Here is a 13,425-nt window from a genome sequence, read left to right as displayed (position 1 = left end):
GAAAAGTAACGACCACAAAGAGAGCGAGAGTACCAATCCCGATGATGGTCAGGATATCCTTCACTTCCATACGAGGCAGCTGGCGAAGACTGGACCCCCTAAGCGAGCGTCTTTTCAAAGAAATTGGAGAAGAATCCTGGGTTGAGCTGCCAAAAGTGATAAAAGCTACAAAAATAATGAAATAAACAATTTGAAGAGATGTGACAGGCTCACATTCTCATCATGAAGAAATTTTGTGGGGTTCTTTGGTGAAAAAAAAAAGCTGACAAGGAGAGAACTGAGGTGGAAAGTGCAATGAACCTGAATCTTCCTGCTATCTCGGCGCACTAGCCTGACGATGCGATGCCCAGGCAGCATCGCATCGCCAGGCATGGCTAGGAGTACGGTTGTTGCTAGGAAAGTCCTTGTTTGCAGCAGCGGTTTAGATGTTTTGCACAATCAATCACTCTGCTGACAGGAAACTCTGGAAAAGCGGTGCACAGCAATTGAGAGCCCAACAGGATATACTTTGTTCAGAAATTTCATCCTTCATTTAAGTTGAATGCACATGCTACTATGGGTTTTTTCTTCCAGCCTCATATTATGTTCCCCGTTGAAAAACTAAACACGTCATTAACTAGCTTCAGTTTTCACGTCATCTGCAAACATATGCTTCAGTATCTTGTGGTATTTGATCAAACAGCATTTCTGTTTGAGATGCGGATGGCCCCGAAGGAAAGAGTGGAGATCATGCGGAGGAATCGAGAGTCAATCAGAATAAGCTCTACCACACTACCGGAAGTTCGCTGATACCGACATCCATGGTAGGTGCGGTATATTTGATCTCTGAATGGGGGATTCCAAGTCTCAAGTTAGGAAGCCGCTGGAAAAGCGTTGCTGAAACTGGGTTTAGTGAAATTGAGACTGCGAGCCTATATACATCTTGGACAACTTACAGAAAACAGCCTCTAGTTCTGCACGAGAAAGCCCTTCCGCGATGCAGCGATGGTCCCCATAACCGTACCCAAGGGCACTTTCGGCACCACGTTTGCGGTGCATATCAAATTTGTCTGGGTTAGGAAATACGTCCTCGTCTCTATTAGCAGCTTGGTTGGAAGCAATGATACCTTCGCCAGCTTTGATAATTTGGCCATTCAGGGTGATATCAACTTTAGCGACACGGCGAGTAGCCAACGCCGACGCAGTATGATACCGACATAACTCTTCTACGAACGGTTTTGCTAGAGATGGATGGTTCTTCAAGTCCTCTAGTTGGTCTGGATGTTCAAGAAGTGTTACCACTCCCTATTGATGTATCAGGTGAAAGTTTGATGCCCGCCTTGGAAACAAACAACTTACTAGATTGATCATGTTGACCATGGTAGCATTGCCAGCAACAAGCAAAAGAAATGATATTTGGACAGCATCCAACTTGTCAATATTCCCAGGAATGAGCTTCAAACATTAGAACAACGAGGCAATATCTCGAGGTTCAAAAACATACCTGTTTGGTGACCAGGGAACTGATCAAGTCGCTCTCAGGATCCATGATTTTCTTGTCGACAAGCTTATCAAGATACTCCAGTAGTTCTCTGAAGGAATATTAGTAACTTCATGGATCTAATATTCAGAAAAGGCTTACTGATTAGCATTGGAGGCAGCAGCAGCAGTCGAGCTACCATTCGTCCGAATAGCATTCCATTGCGTCAAAATCTCTGTGTCCTCAAATGGTATACCTAACAAATCATATATGATCTTGGATGGTATGGGGAGGGAAAACTGTTCCACTAAATCAACTGGCTTCTCACATCCTTTTCGTATCATCTCTTCCAGGTAATGATCCACCGTCCTTTGGATTTGTGGCTTCATTGATTCAATATGCTCTGGAGTAAAGAATGACGTGACCATACCCCTGAAGTTTTTTGTCAGTCAAAAAGAGGCCTTGCTCAGCTATGCAACCACTGCTTACCTTTGATGCATATGATCCGGAGGATCCATATCAACAAAAGTTGGCCGATTCTTTGCTGCGGCCTTCCCACCCGCTGACATTTCTGGGAAACCATCCCGTTGGCGTTGCTTAAATCAAACACGGGTTTCAGCTTCCAACGCAGTACTGAGTAAGTAGTTGTGCTCATTCTCTTCCTACCTTGGAGAGCCGCTCGTCAGTGAGAACACTGCAAACATCCTTATATTTGACCACCAGCCACGGATGGCTGCCATCCCATAATTCGACTCGTGAAACTGGATTCGTGGCCCGAAGCCTTGCAAATTCAGCTGGTGGCTCTGCGCGCGCGGGCGAGCGAAGGGAAACTTAGGTGGAGCTAATCTGCATTAGATTGATCGTATTATGAAGATGAGCCTATTTCTCCCTACAAGCTTCGCTAGCTGTGTTGCGGTGTTGTATTGAACTGATTGAAGAAGCAGCTGATATCAGGCTTGTAAAGAAAACACATGAGTATTGGATCAATTTCCTCATATCCCATAGCATAGGATAGAGCGATAGGATAATTTGCCCATTCGCCCAAGATTGACTGACATGTTTCGTCTACCCGAAAACTGCCTTAGAAGTCCCGTTGGTGCTCTTGTGCATAGCATTTCGAAAAGGGGTCTAAGATTTAAGAGGCAACGGGTGATATATGGCCTTCTGACAAATTTGGGGTATTGTAGAAGAATGAAGAGAGACGAAAACCGTTCTTTGGGTCAATATATGGTCATACGATTGGATAAGAAGGCGAAGAATTGCAGGAAGCACCGCTATCCTGGACAACACTCCGTATAAATACGCATTCTATGCCACGCCGGGTATTGACAGCCTTGCCCGAATGGGAGAGACGGCCGACGTCTCCGCGGACCTCTTCTCCTTATGCTGCCCTAGTTAGACTTCGTGTATCGTGCCATTTCCTGCTACATAAGGCGACAGTAACAGTTGCACCAGTAATTAACCGGTTAGCTTTGGGAGGGGGGGTATGGGCGCAATATGCAAAGAGCACACCAGAAACCACAATCAGGTTGTCACGGCATCCAGCGGAACCGTTTGGGGCCGTTGATTCCTCATCCTGCCGAATGAACACGAGATAATAACTAATCCGGGTCGCTTTCTTCGATGTGGCGAGTCCCTGCTCAATAGTCAGTTACGCGCGTGTCCGTGCTCATGCCAGAGCTCACAGCGGACAAGCATCTCCGCGGAAGTCGAATGTGATGGGATTGGATTTCTGTTGCAGCGCGAAATGATCTCGGAGAAGGAAAATATCGGGGGTGGTGCAGGGGGCACAGCGTGACAAATCGACCAAGAATGCACGAATCGGAATCGTTTACTCCGTACGGAGTACTTGTATAGTTAATTTATTTCTCTCTAATCCCTCTATTAAAATGCTTCCAACGCTATTCTCATGCTGTCGGATAAACCTCGAGTTCATACCAATGACAGAACTTGATTAACTACACGACGTTTATGCAAGCCGGTCGAAATTGGGGCCTGTTCGGTTGATACCAACCTCCTGCGGGCTCCTCCCTTTCTGTAAGTATGCCCAACTCCCACCGCTAGAGGAGGGTTGAGATCAAACTGATATACTACTCATATATAAGTTTATAAGGACCTATTGTATGCTGCGACATTGGGTAATCTGCAGCTCAACGATTACAGTGCCGTTTGTCAAAGGCAATCATTAGAAGACATTCATGTTATAGGGACAGTAACCCGTAGTATCAAGCTAGAAAACTTCCTTGTTGACTACGGTCCACATTTTTAAGCTCCTCATTGGGTTAGTTAGTTAAAGCGGCATTCGGTAATGGCTGACGGAGCCAATTCCAATACGTGTAATAGGGATATTTCCCAGCCTTGACGGAGGTTACAAACCACCGGCAGATATTTGCTCCATGGGCGTCGCTGCAATGTAATGGACATATAATATCTCCCAGGCCCTGCTGTACCGGAAGTCGGGGAGCACAGAATCCTGGTGGCAGTAAGGGTCGGGTGGGATCATATGGCAGCAGCCTTGCTTAAGCGGCGAAGGTGTATAAGAGGAAATGGCGACCTTTCAGTCGAGATTTTGTTTGGCATTTTTGAACCCAACCCGAACACTGGAGGGGGGGCTCATTGAAACAAAGGAGAAGAGGATGGTCTATTTGCTTGCATACAGAAGCAGCGTGATGTAGAAGGCGAAGCACAAGCACATGCTCGATGGGTTCTACCTAAACGTTGATAAGACAGACGTTGGCTCGGTGTTGAAGTTGGAAGGCCAGCTAGTCAAGTTAACTAAACGGGTGAATTTCGGGCCGGCGCCAAACTCGGGGTTTATATTTTTCCGAATCTTGGAGCTTCAACAAGCCGAACCACGTAGTTGGAACAATCGTTAGAGCTCATGACTCTTCACGACTCATCAATCGTTACTAGATCGGTCAAAACTCAATTACACAAATCTCAGTGTGATAAACGATACACAGTCCTGTACTCCTTATGGATACATAGCTGTGGCCCAATACTAAGTGCTGGATAGTGCCGAATTGCGAATGTTTTCATGGCAAGACTACGAAAACGCTAGCATTACCTAATTCAATATGATTTACATACCTGCGATGATACTTAGGAGAACCCATACGCCACCGACAGACGAAAAAGACAGGACTCGAGCCAAGGCTAATGTACAGTGCATAATAATGAGGAAACTGACGACGCTGTTGGCTACTCGCCGGGATCGACAGCGCCTCGCTAGAACATCATGTAGCCTTACACCACAATAATTGTGTTGTGGGTACTGACTACGAATACTATGAGTGAAGACGTGTTCAGAGAATAGATCGTACAAGCTTTCGTGCATATCAACGGATAGTCAGTGCAGCCGAAACCGCAGAGGATTCTTCAGCAAACGCGTCGCCAAAATCATTGAGTTTTAACAAAGCTAAAAAAATAAAGCTAAAAAAAAGTTGCAGATCTAGGAAACAGCTGATGGAATGGCGAGAAATCGGAGTAGAAGGGTGTTAAGTCTTCTCGCAGTTGGATGTTGGGCTTTAACATACAACAGCTCCTGTGCGGAGAACGGAGTACAGCGATCAACTTGGGTGGTTTAAATGGCGCTGATAGGTAGTTATACGATCTGGGTTGATCTCCGAATGTAGCAAAGGCCAGGGTTAGTTAGTGCTTATGCGGCATTTTCAGTCTCGCGGCAAGAAAGGCCAGTCGGAATGCTTGCATGTCGTTTGTGAAGAAACGTCTCTTGATTTCCAAATGCTGTCTACCCTATATGCATCGCGATACGCGGTAGTTACTACTGGCGCGAGGATTAAGGTAGGTTTGTAATCGACAGCCTTCCGGGGTATTGTCGGATGGTTAGTTGGATGATGAAATGAGGATTGGATCTGGTGACTAGGGTAGACTAGGGTAGAGATAAGAAGACTTGGAGGGATTTTTTTCCAGAAGAGCAGGCAGGAATCAACAGAGGGTGTGACCACGGCATGACCTGGAGGAATCAGCTAGTTAGGCGCATGGCCATGGGCGTTGAGCGCGAACCAAGGCGCCAACGACATCACGGGGGGGGGCGGCGATGGACTCAGCCTTGCCGGGTGGTGCAGGCGCGGGTCTTGGGCGGGCGGGGCGCACGAGCTGGAAAGAAGACGTAGACGCAGAAGCTTATCGCCAAATGGATCCTTCGCGGCATTTCCAAGAATAGGCGGGGGTTAGGTGCAAGGCCGGGGTGGGCTCGGGACAGCCGACGGTGCTCAGCAGCGATCCTTCGCGGGCAGGTTGGCGATAGGACGGGCTGTGGGGAGGGAGTACGCGGCCTACGGCCAGCATGTCGCATCAACTAATTTAATTAGGGAGCAGCGCGGGCGGCGCGGGGGTGAGTCACGCCCAGACGGCGCCGAGGATGCGGCTCAGCACCGCCCGCCACAGGGCTGGCCCGCCGACGCTCCGGGGGCCGCTGCGGGGCGCCACAGGCCTGGCTACTTGCGAGCGTGGCGTACGTCACGCCCCGAGCACGAGCACCCGTTGGCCGGCGCGCAGAGCTTCAACGCGGCAGCTAGTCAACTATAAAAGGGCCGCGTCGCCGGTGTTTCGTTTGGCGGTCCCCGTTTGTTTCGCTGCTGCTGCCCATCTTCCTGACTCCCTCCCCGCTGCCCTCCTGGAGAGCGAGCCCCGCCGCTGGACTGGCACCGACCCCTATCCTCCCACCCTCATAGCTCCTCATAGCTCCCCGCCCGGCGCCGTCCGATCCACGCCCGCTCCCGCTACGCCCGCGCGCAGAGCATGAACCCGCGTACCGACTCGGGGTCGCAATCCACCCGATCGCAGAGCTCCAGCACCAGCTGCGGCTCCGCCAGCAAGCGATCGTCCCTCATGTCGGCGCTCCACCTCCCCAGCTTCGGCCACCACCACCACCACCACCATCATCACGATCCTCCCGCCGACAAAGCCGTGCCCGAAGTCCAGCACCATCCCCTGTTTGGCGCCCACCGCCCTGGGGCCAAGGCCCCCGCGCCCATCCTCACCGACCACGCGCCCCCCGACGCCCTCGACGCCCGCCCGCTCATGGCATCGCCCGTCGACATGCACGCCCGGCCCGCCGGCCACTCCTACCCCGACTCGCCGCCGCCCGTCTTCAGCGCGTCATACCCGTCGCCGCCGGCCTACGCCTCCGCTCCGCCCCTGAGGAAGAAAGACACATCCGCGTCCGCGCCCGCACCCGTGCCCTCGCCCTCGCTCCCGCTCCCCGCGCCGTCCCACCGGCGCAGCGCCAGCGACCACAGGCGGCTCAGTAACACGGTCAACTACTGCGGCCGCCACTCCAACGACTGGCTGTTCAACGGCTTCAGCATCCGCGACAGCGTGCGCGGGCTGCTGCGTGACGGCGAGCGCGACGGCAAGGCTCCTCCTAGCCATGATGACCCGCCCCGGCGTCGCTGAGCGATCGCAACCACAATTCCCTGGTGGGATTTGTCTTGCTTCTTTTAGTCATAATTTTTGTTTTTTCTTTTTGACCTTTTGGCTTTTTTTAATGCTGGTGGGATTGACTGCCCGCCGCCACAACGTTTTGTTATTGGACACGGCCATGGTAACAGCGGAATATTCGCGCAGCTGAGACATTTTTCTGATCACACCTTTTTTGCATGTTAAAATGATTTCCTTCACTACTGTTACTGTGACTGTGCAGCCTGTGGCTTGCGCCTTGATTGGCTCATCTGCTGAACTACTTAGTTAGTTAGCGTTGCCGTTCTTCCCCTTGTCTGGTCGCATGCATTTTCTAGCTTGTCCCCAGTCGGACTGAGTTACACGCCTTTGAGAGCGTTGACATGGCACAAGTCCATGAATATACTGATAGATTGCTGAATTTAATGGCTTACTGATGTCTCAATACCTTGCCAGTACATGCAAGCCTGCATCCGGAGTACGTACGTGTAGCACATATAAGAAACCTAAAAAAACGTTGGGGAATATCAAATCACCAGCAGCCACATATCTATCACCTTTAAGTTTGGCAGAAAGTTAAGCTCGCGGGCTGGAACCGTGGAACACCACCATCCTTGACGCACACTCCGGGTTGTTTCTTCGTAATCCAGCACCCGAACAACCTTTTAGCAATTCCCGCCCAATCTCCCTAGCCCCCTCACCGTATTTCACCCCGGTGCTTTTACGCCATCTTAGTCCTCCCCCCACGTTCACGATCCAAATGCAGCCACACGACTAGAGAAATCAGAACGGAGTACGGAGTAGCCACCCTGCTCGGCCGGTCCAGGTGCATCGTCTCCAAAGCCATCCTTCGCGCCACGTATTCGATTTGCACGTGGGCCATGAACATGCCCATTCTTGAGCGCTAGCTGTGGCACCAGGAACGCCATGCGTCGTCGATGACGCGGAGTTGCGCGTTTGACCGGCGCAACAAAGAACATGGCTGGCTCGGGAGCCCAAGATGCTGCCGGTTATGTTATTCTAAAAGCTTCCTTTGGCTTTTCTGACCATTCATCGAAGATATTCTATTCACCGCCAAGCTCGTTTTTCTTGCTATACTCCGTCCGCCAAGTCTTTTACGATATATCAGGTCCCAAGACAATATTGATCAGTGTTGTATCGTCTGTATGAGAGTTATTCACGGTATGTCGGAGAGCTTGCGCGTCGTTGGTCGCATGCCCCGGGACATTGGGCTGGTAACAAATGGTCATACAATACTCCGTACCATACTCTCCATGGTGAGGGACAGTCTGAAGGGACTTCAGCCACCCGCAGGGCATCACTCTTCCTGCGAAGTTAGGGGGGACACTGTCCTTGTACTCCGTAGACAGTACCGCCCCAGGGTTGGTATGAGTTTGCAAAGGATTTCTCCTTGGGACAGTGGGTACCTAGTTACATACTAGTAACTATCGGTTATACTGTAATGGGAGAGCACCGTCGATACAGCGGCTTCAGCACATAGAGGCATCGCAGGCCCTGGTTGCCCGCGCGAGAAAATGGTCTATTCTCGTCGTTGTCGCCAGTCAAGAAAGCTAAAGCCACCAAGGAGCCAGTGAACTTCACGGCTTCTTCTGCAAGGCCCAGCACAGCCACACACAGCACTCTTGGGCGATACAAGCTTCACGATCCTGGTGGGCCCTGATCATAAGGCGGTTTTTGTGTTTGGCTCCTTGGCTGGGGTTGGCAGACGCTCACGCGCCAGGATAGGCGAGCATTGGCGCGCCATAATTATTCCAGAATATCATGTAAACGTTTAATCGGCTTGACGTGTTTTGGGCTCGTTTAGTCGTTTGCTAGAAGCCAATGAAAGGTCATAGCTTGTTACTGGTAAAACCATTTAGTTAAAAATGATGTTTCAGGGGCCTATACAACCTTCGGAGTAAGTGACGCGTGTATATATATGGGGTGTTATATCTCCTCGTACTAGGTAGTATATTTTGTTTACATCAAACTGAAAACTGGAAATCTTATGGCCAAATTTGTGGGAGGGCCCCTGTCCGTCCGTCTTCCGCACCCAACTCCTCGAAGCATGTCATATCCAACTCCGTTTCACTGTCTCTTCTTCCCATTCAAGGATGAAGCAGCTCCGACAAACGCCCCGCGAATCTCGCTCCAGCCAGCCCACAGAACCCAAATCGGCACAAATACCCATAGCATATTAAAAAACACCAGGTATAACCACAAGTAAACAGGATCGCTCGTCTCCAGCGCCGTGTTTCCCGAAAGCCATTCCGGCGCAAAAGTCATAAATCCACCATATAGCTCAGCAACAGCCAGCCCAATAGCCACAAACCACAATCTTCCCTTGTACATCCCCGCTTTTGCCGCGACCGCCGAGGACGTGGCCTTGTAGGCCAGGTAGCAGATGTACAGCGCAGCAGGGCCCCCAAGAAGCACGGTCAAGAGCTCCAACGATATCACACCCAGGTCTGAGCCCAGCCATCGCGCATCCGCCTTGCCGTACTCCTGCCACATTCTAGCCGTAGGCCCTGCGCCGTACGCCGGCCCGTACAGCCTGTCTCCGTGGTTCAGGAAATAGGGCTTGGCGCGCGCGACCGCGTACGCGTGCGAGGGCAGCGTCGTGTAGCTAAAGAAGCAGTGGTAGAGAAACGAGCCTTCGATCAGGAAGTGCGTGAGCGCATCGTACGCGTGCCAGAAGAAGATAACGCGGTATTTCGGGCTGTGGGAGGGGATGAGGACGAAGGAGAGGATCAGGGAGAGAGGGAGCAAGGAGAGGGCGGCAGCGAGGGATAGCGTCGTGGGAAGATCGGGCGTGAATGGTATCGTGGGCGACATGTCGGCGGAGGTTTGCGAGATCTATCGATCTGCTGTCGAGCGTGCGGCGGCGGTGATTTGGTTGAGAGGCTTGCTGATGGAGGGGCGGAGCAGCCTGCTTTCCACCCTAGGCTTCAAACAAAGAATATATGCTTCACGTGGATTTACAGCTGCAGGGAGTAGAGTGAGTGTATTTGCATCTTCTGCGTGCCTCCATTTGTTCTCAGCATCCACAAGTGTTGGTGGAGATTTTGAGCGTTTGGTGAGAGGTTGTTGACAGGGAAGTGCGCTAGTGTCAGAAAAAGGGGTTTGCTCTTGACACTCCTCAACATGCAACATGATTCAAATTCAACCATCACACCTAGCTATGAATAAAACCAATCTCATGAGCCATAAATACATTTAAATCATCATCTTTCATCAATTAATCACACCATTCCTATCTCCTCCACAACACTCGCATAATTTCCCGGGAACAGCCCTTTTTGGCCAGCATAGCAGCCCCATAGCCAGTCGTCGTTGATGTTCTCGGCTTCGGTAATTTCTGCACCTCGAGGGAACATGATTTCATCTGTCTCTTCTGGTTCGGGGTAGTACGACCAGAGAGCAATTAGACGCAGCCCAATTCCGCCTGATGGCGGAAATCGCATGGTAAGGGTGTTTTTTGGTGTTTCTGCTGAGCCAGCACTGATATGGTGCCGCGACCGATTGAGTTTGCGCCGACTCCCCTTGACCTGAGCATCAGGGTTCGCGCCTTCGGGCCACTCCCATGGATCCGAGTCTTGGCGAGATAAAGGACTGTGGGGAGATGCGCTCTCGGAACGGTTGGTACCGCTATTATTGGAGATAGTTGGGCCAAAGTCATCCTTCCATGCATACCCGCCAACTAGCCCTTTTACTACGACGCGTTTCTGGCCTTCTTCATGGTCCTCAAACCCAACGATGATCATGCGGTGGTTGTGTGGACATCGCCGCCAGCCATTTCTTCCATTGTCCCTGCTGATCCTTCCAGTTGCACCCAATTTCAAGTAGCAATTAGTGCAAATATCATAGTCGCCATCTTCGCAAGTGGGGCAGTGGTATCGAGTGACAGAAGGCGGGATCGGATATGCACAGATATTGCATTTGGTTGAGAACGACAATATGCCGTACCGCCTTGTTTCAACAACGAGGCTGGATCCTGGGACCAGAACGCACGCCGAATTACGCCTACTAGCCGGAACAGAGTGCATTGAGTTTCCAGTAGCTTCGTCAACGCGCGTGATCGGGAGAAGTGGATGGGTGCAGCACTTTCCTCGGCCCACACAGGAGCTGCAAAACCCCCACTCGCCTTCGTTACACTGGCTGCACTTCCAAAAACAATCATCCGAAAATGAGTGGCATATGTCACAGAATAGCCCATCTTGCAGTCTAGTTGACGGGTCTGAGTTTGTTGTCTGTCTTTCATTCTCCCTGCTAACGGACAGGATCGTTTCTTCTGCAGGAGGTATATATCTGCGAGATCGAAGTCTATGTGGGCCCTCGCGTTTTTGCTGTTCCGTAGAAGAAGGCTCCAAACTTTTCTCGAATCGAGTCTGTGCTGCCTTGCCAAAGCCGAACCAGTGCAGACACCCAAGTTCTCGACGGTAACAACCTAGGCAGAGACAGTAGGCCCCATCTTTGCAAAGGGTACATATCTTATGGAGTTCGTATTCTAGATGTTTCTGGTGACACCTTTCGCACGAAATTGACGGCTCGACGAACGAAGGAATCGAGGTCCTGCTATATAGCTCTGACTGGGGCGACGGAGTTACATATGATGGAACAACTGAACGATTTGGTATATTGTTCGACCTTGAACGTGAGTCCGATCTGTGGCGACTTTGCTCGGTGCTCGAATTTGAAGTCCTGGGCGACGGAGGTTGGAAAGTATCGGAAACTGGGGAGTTGACAATAGTTGGAGAGTCTGAACTATGTCGGTCTGGTAAGCTGCGTTGGTCAGATCTTGAGCTACCACGATGTTGCCTAACATGCAACCTTCCAGTTTGGTCACTGGCACTTGCAGCTCCACTTCGTGAGCTTGCGTGAGTTCTAGGTCGTGAGCGGCTGTCGCGGGAATGCTCTGAGACATCGGTGGCAGATCGTCGAGCGGGTGTAATTGACCCTTCTAATGATCCCGGAATGGGTGAAGTGCGTCTGCGGCCAATTCCACGATCCGAGGCGTTTCTTCGATGAGATGCAGAAGCAGTGCCTCTTGATTCTAATAGGTGCCTTCGACTATCCTCTGAAGAGCTTATTTGAGTGGCATGTCGGCCACCTGTGCTGTGTGAACGGGACCGTGGTTGTCTCGAAGAAGTCCCCTCGGCTCCGCTGGATTCTCCATGTGACCTAGTTCTGTGCCGTTGGCGCCTTCGAAATGCCTCCGCTATGCGCTCTGTAAGTTCCTCTTCTTGCTCGGGGTTAAGACTTTGTAGGTCGATTCCATCCAATAGGCCTTCTTCAGCGATTTGTCTCAAAATTTCTTCTTGAATGGCAGTTTCGGTAAAATCAGGATTACTGAGAAGAGACCGTAAGCTGGCTTGGTGCTCTACTTGCCTTGATCGATCCGCACTCCTATCAAGAGGACTTCGTGACCGCGTCGTAGTACTCGTCTGCCTTGCGGCACGTCTTCTTCTCCGTGCATCTTCAACCCTCTGTTGGTCACTGGGTTGATCTGCTCCGCGATGGGTCCGGGAAGTGAATGAACGGGAGTCTCTGTAACTTCCTCTTTCATGAGAATCTCTTAGACTAAGTTCTCTGACTTCTTCCATTAACCTGCGGTCTTCCTCCTCTTCTTCGTCACTCCGCGACGTCCGTGCGGGGTTTCTCTCCACCGGTAGAACATCGTCCCCACGTTTATAGTTTTTGGCAATTTCAGCCTTTTCATCGATAGATTTTTCCTTGTCAGGGTGTGATCGGAGGAAAAGGTCTAGAAGGGTGGTGACTTTCGCGTCATGTTTGGTATCCCGGACAACAGACCTACAAGAGGGACAAGTAAACCGTGGGCTTCGTCCTAAGTTAGGGTGCAGTTGCTGCCATGAGAACCACTCCTTGAGGCAACAGCCGCAGAAGGTATGGAGGCAGTCAAGAACGGTTAGCGGTTGGTAGAGTAATTCTGTACAGATCTTGAGAGGCGTTAGAAAACCGTTTCTGCAGCTTATCGTCTAGAACAGTTATAGCATCGACAAAAGGGTATATCCATGCTTACAGAACAAGTCAGCTCTTTTTCCAAATCCACCAGTTCCATGTTTGCCATCTTCCCGTCTCAAACGTAGGCTGCATGAAGATGCAACGGATGAGGTTCAGCCGCGCATGCGGGAGACGGGGTTATGACCCCAGATAAACCCCAGGTGAGCAATATAATTGGACTGGACTTGTCTTTTAGAACTCAATTATGTCTGCAATACCAGGCGTGAGTTTTTTGTCTGCGTCATTCAAATCGGCGATAAGAAATGGCCGCCCAAGTCTCGAAGGTCAGTCATGTGAACAGCGGAGCCGCCCAGCAACCAAGGTTCCCCTCCGCCGACGTTACCAGTGGCCAAACACTTATTAAAAACATACCGGGCCAACTGATGCCCTTGCTTCTTGTTTGGTTACTATTATTAAAAATTTAGGCTCTGTTCCTCAATGAACCATGGGACGACAAGTGTATCTGACTACACAGTAAACCCCTACTTCAACAGTATGGGTGGTTGTGAATCTGAACACCA

At 50.8% G+C, this 13,425-nt stretch overlaps 4 protein-coding genes across 4 annotated transcripts; 1 reads left to right on the top strand and 3 right to left on the bottom strand.

The window, feature by feature from the left end:
• Window positions 1–763: 763 nt before the first annotated feature.
• Window positions 764–2,028, bottom strand: LOZ57_002784 (uncharacterized protein; the record flags this gene model as incomplete). Its single annotated transcript, XM_049251845.1, has 6 exons — window positions 764–876; window positions 936–1,284; window positions 1,339–1,434; window positions 1,484–1,571; window positions 1,622–1,891; window positions 1,949–2,028. 6 exons carry the CDS (start codon window positions 2,026–2,028, stop codon window positions 764–766), a joined length of 996 nt encoding a protein of 331 aa, XP_049109163.1.
• Window positions 2,029–6,313: 4,285 nt separating this feature from the next.
• On the top strand, window positions 6,314–6,880 carry LOZ57_002783 (uncharacterized protein; the record flags this gene model as incomplete). Its single annotated transcript, XM_049251844.1, has 1 exon — window positions 6,314–6,880. The coding sequence occupies one exon, from the start codon at window positions 6,314–6,316 to the stop codon at window positions 6,878–6,880; it is 567 nt and encodes a 188-aa protein (XP_049109162.1).
• Window positions 6,881–8,971: 2,091 nt separating this feature from the next.
• On the bottom strand, window positions 8,972–9,718 carry LOZ57_002782 (uncharacterized protein; the record flags this gene model as incomplete). Its single annotated transcript, XM_049251843.1, has 1 exon — window positions 8,972–9,718. One exon carries the CDS (start codon window positions 9,716–9,718, stop codon window positions 8,972–8,974), a length of 747 nt encoding a protein of 248 aa, XP_049109161.1.
• Window positions 9,719–10,125: 407 nt separating this feature from the next.
• Window positions 10,126–12,971, bottom strand: LOZ57_002781 (uncharacterized protein; the record flags this gene model as incomplete). Its single annotated transcript, XM_049251842.1, has 2 exons — window positions 10,126–12,840; window positions 12,924–12,971. 2 exons carry the CDS (start codon window positions 12,969–12,971, stop codon window positions 10,126–10,128), a joined length of 2,763 nt encoding a protein of 920 aa, XP_049109160.1.
• Window positions 12,972–13,425: the final 454 nt, after the last annotated feature.

The sequence above is a fragment of the Ophidiomyces ophidiicola genome (genome assembly GCF_022830035.1).
Source record: "Ophidiomyces ophidiicola strain CBS 122913 chromosome Unknown scaffold_8, whole genome shotgun sequence".
Classification (NCBI taxonomy): Eukaryota; Fungi; Ascomycota; class Eurotiomycetes; order Onygenales; family Onygenaceae; genus Ophidiomyces; species Ophidiomyces ophidiicola.
This window is presented reverse-complemented; position numbering and strand designations above follow the sequence as displayed.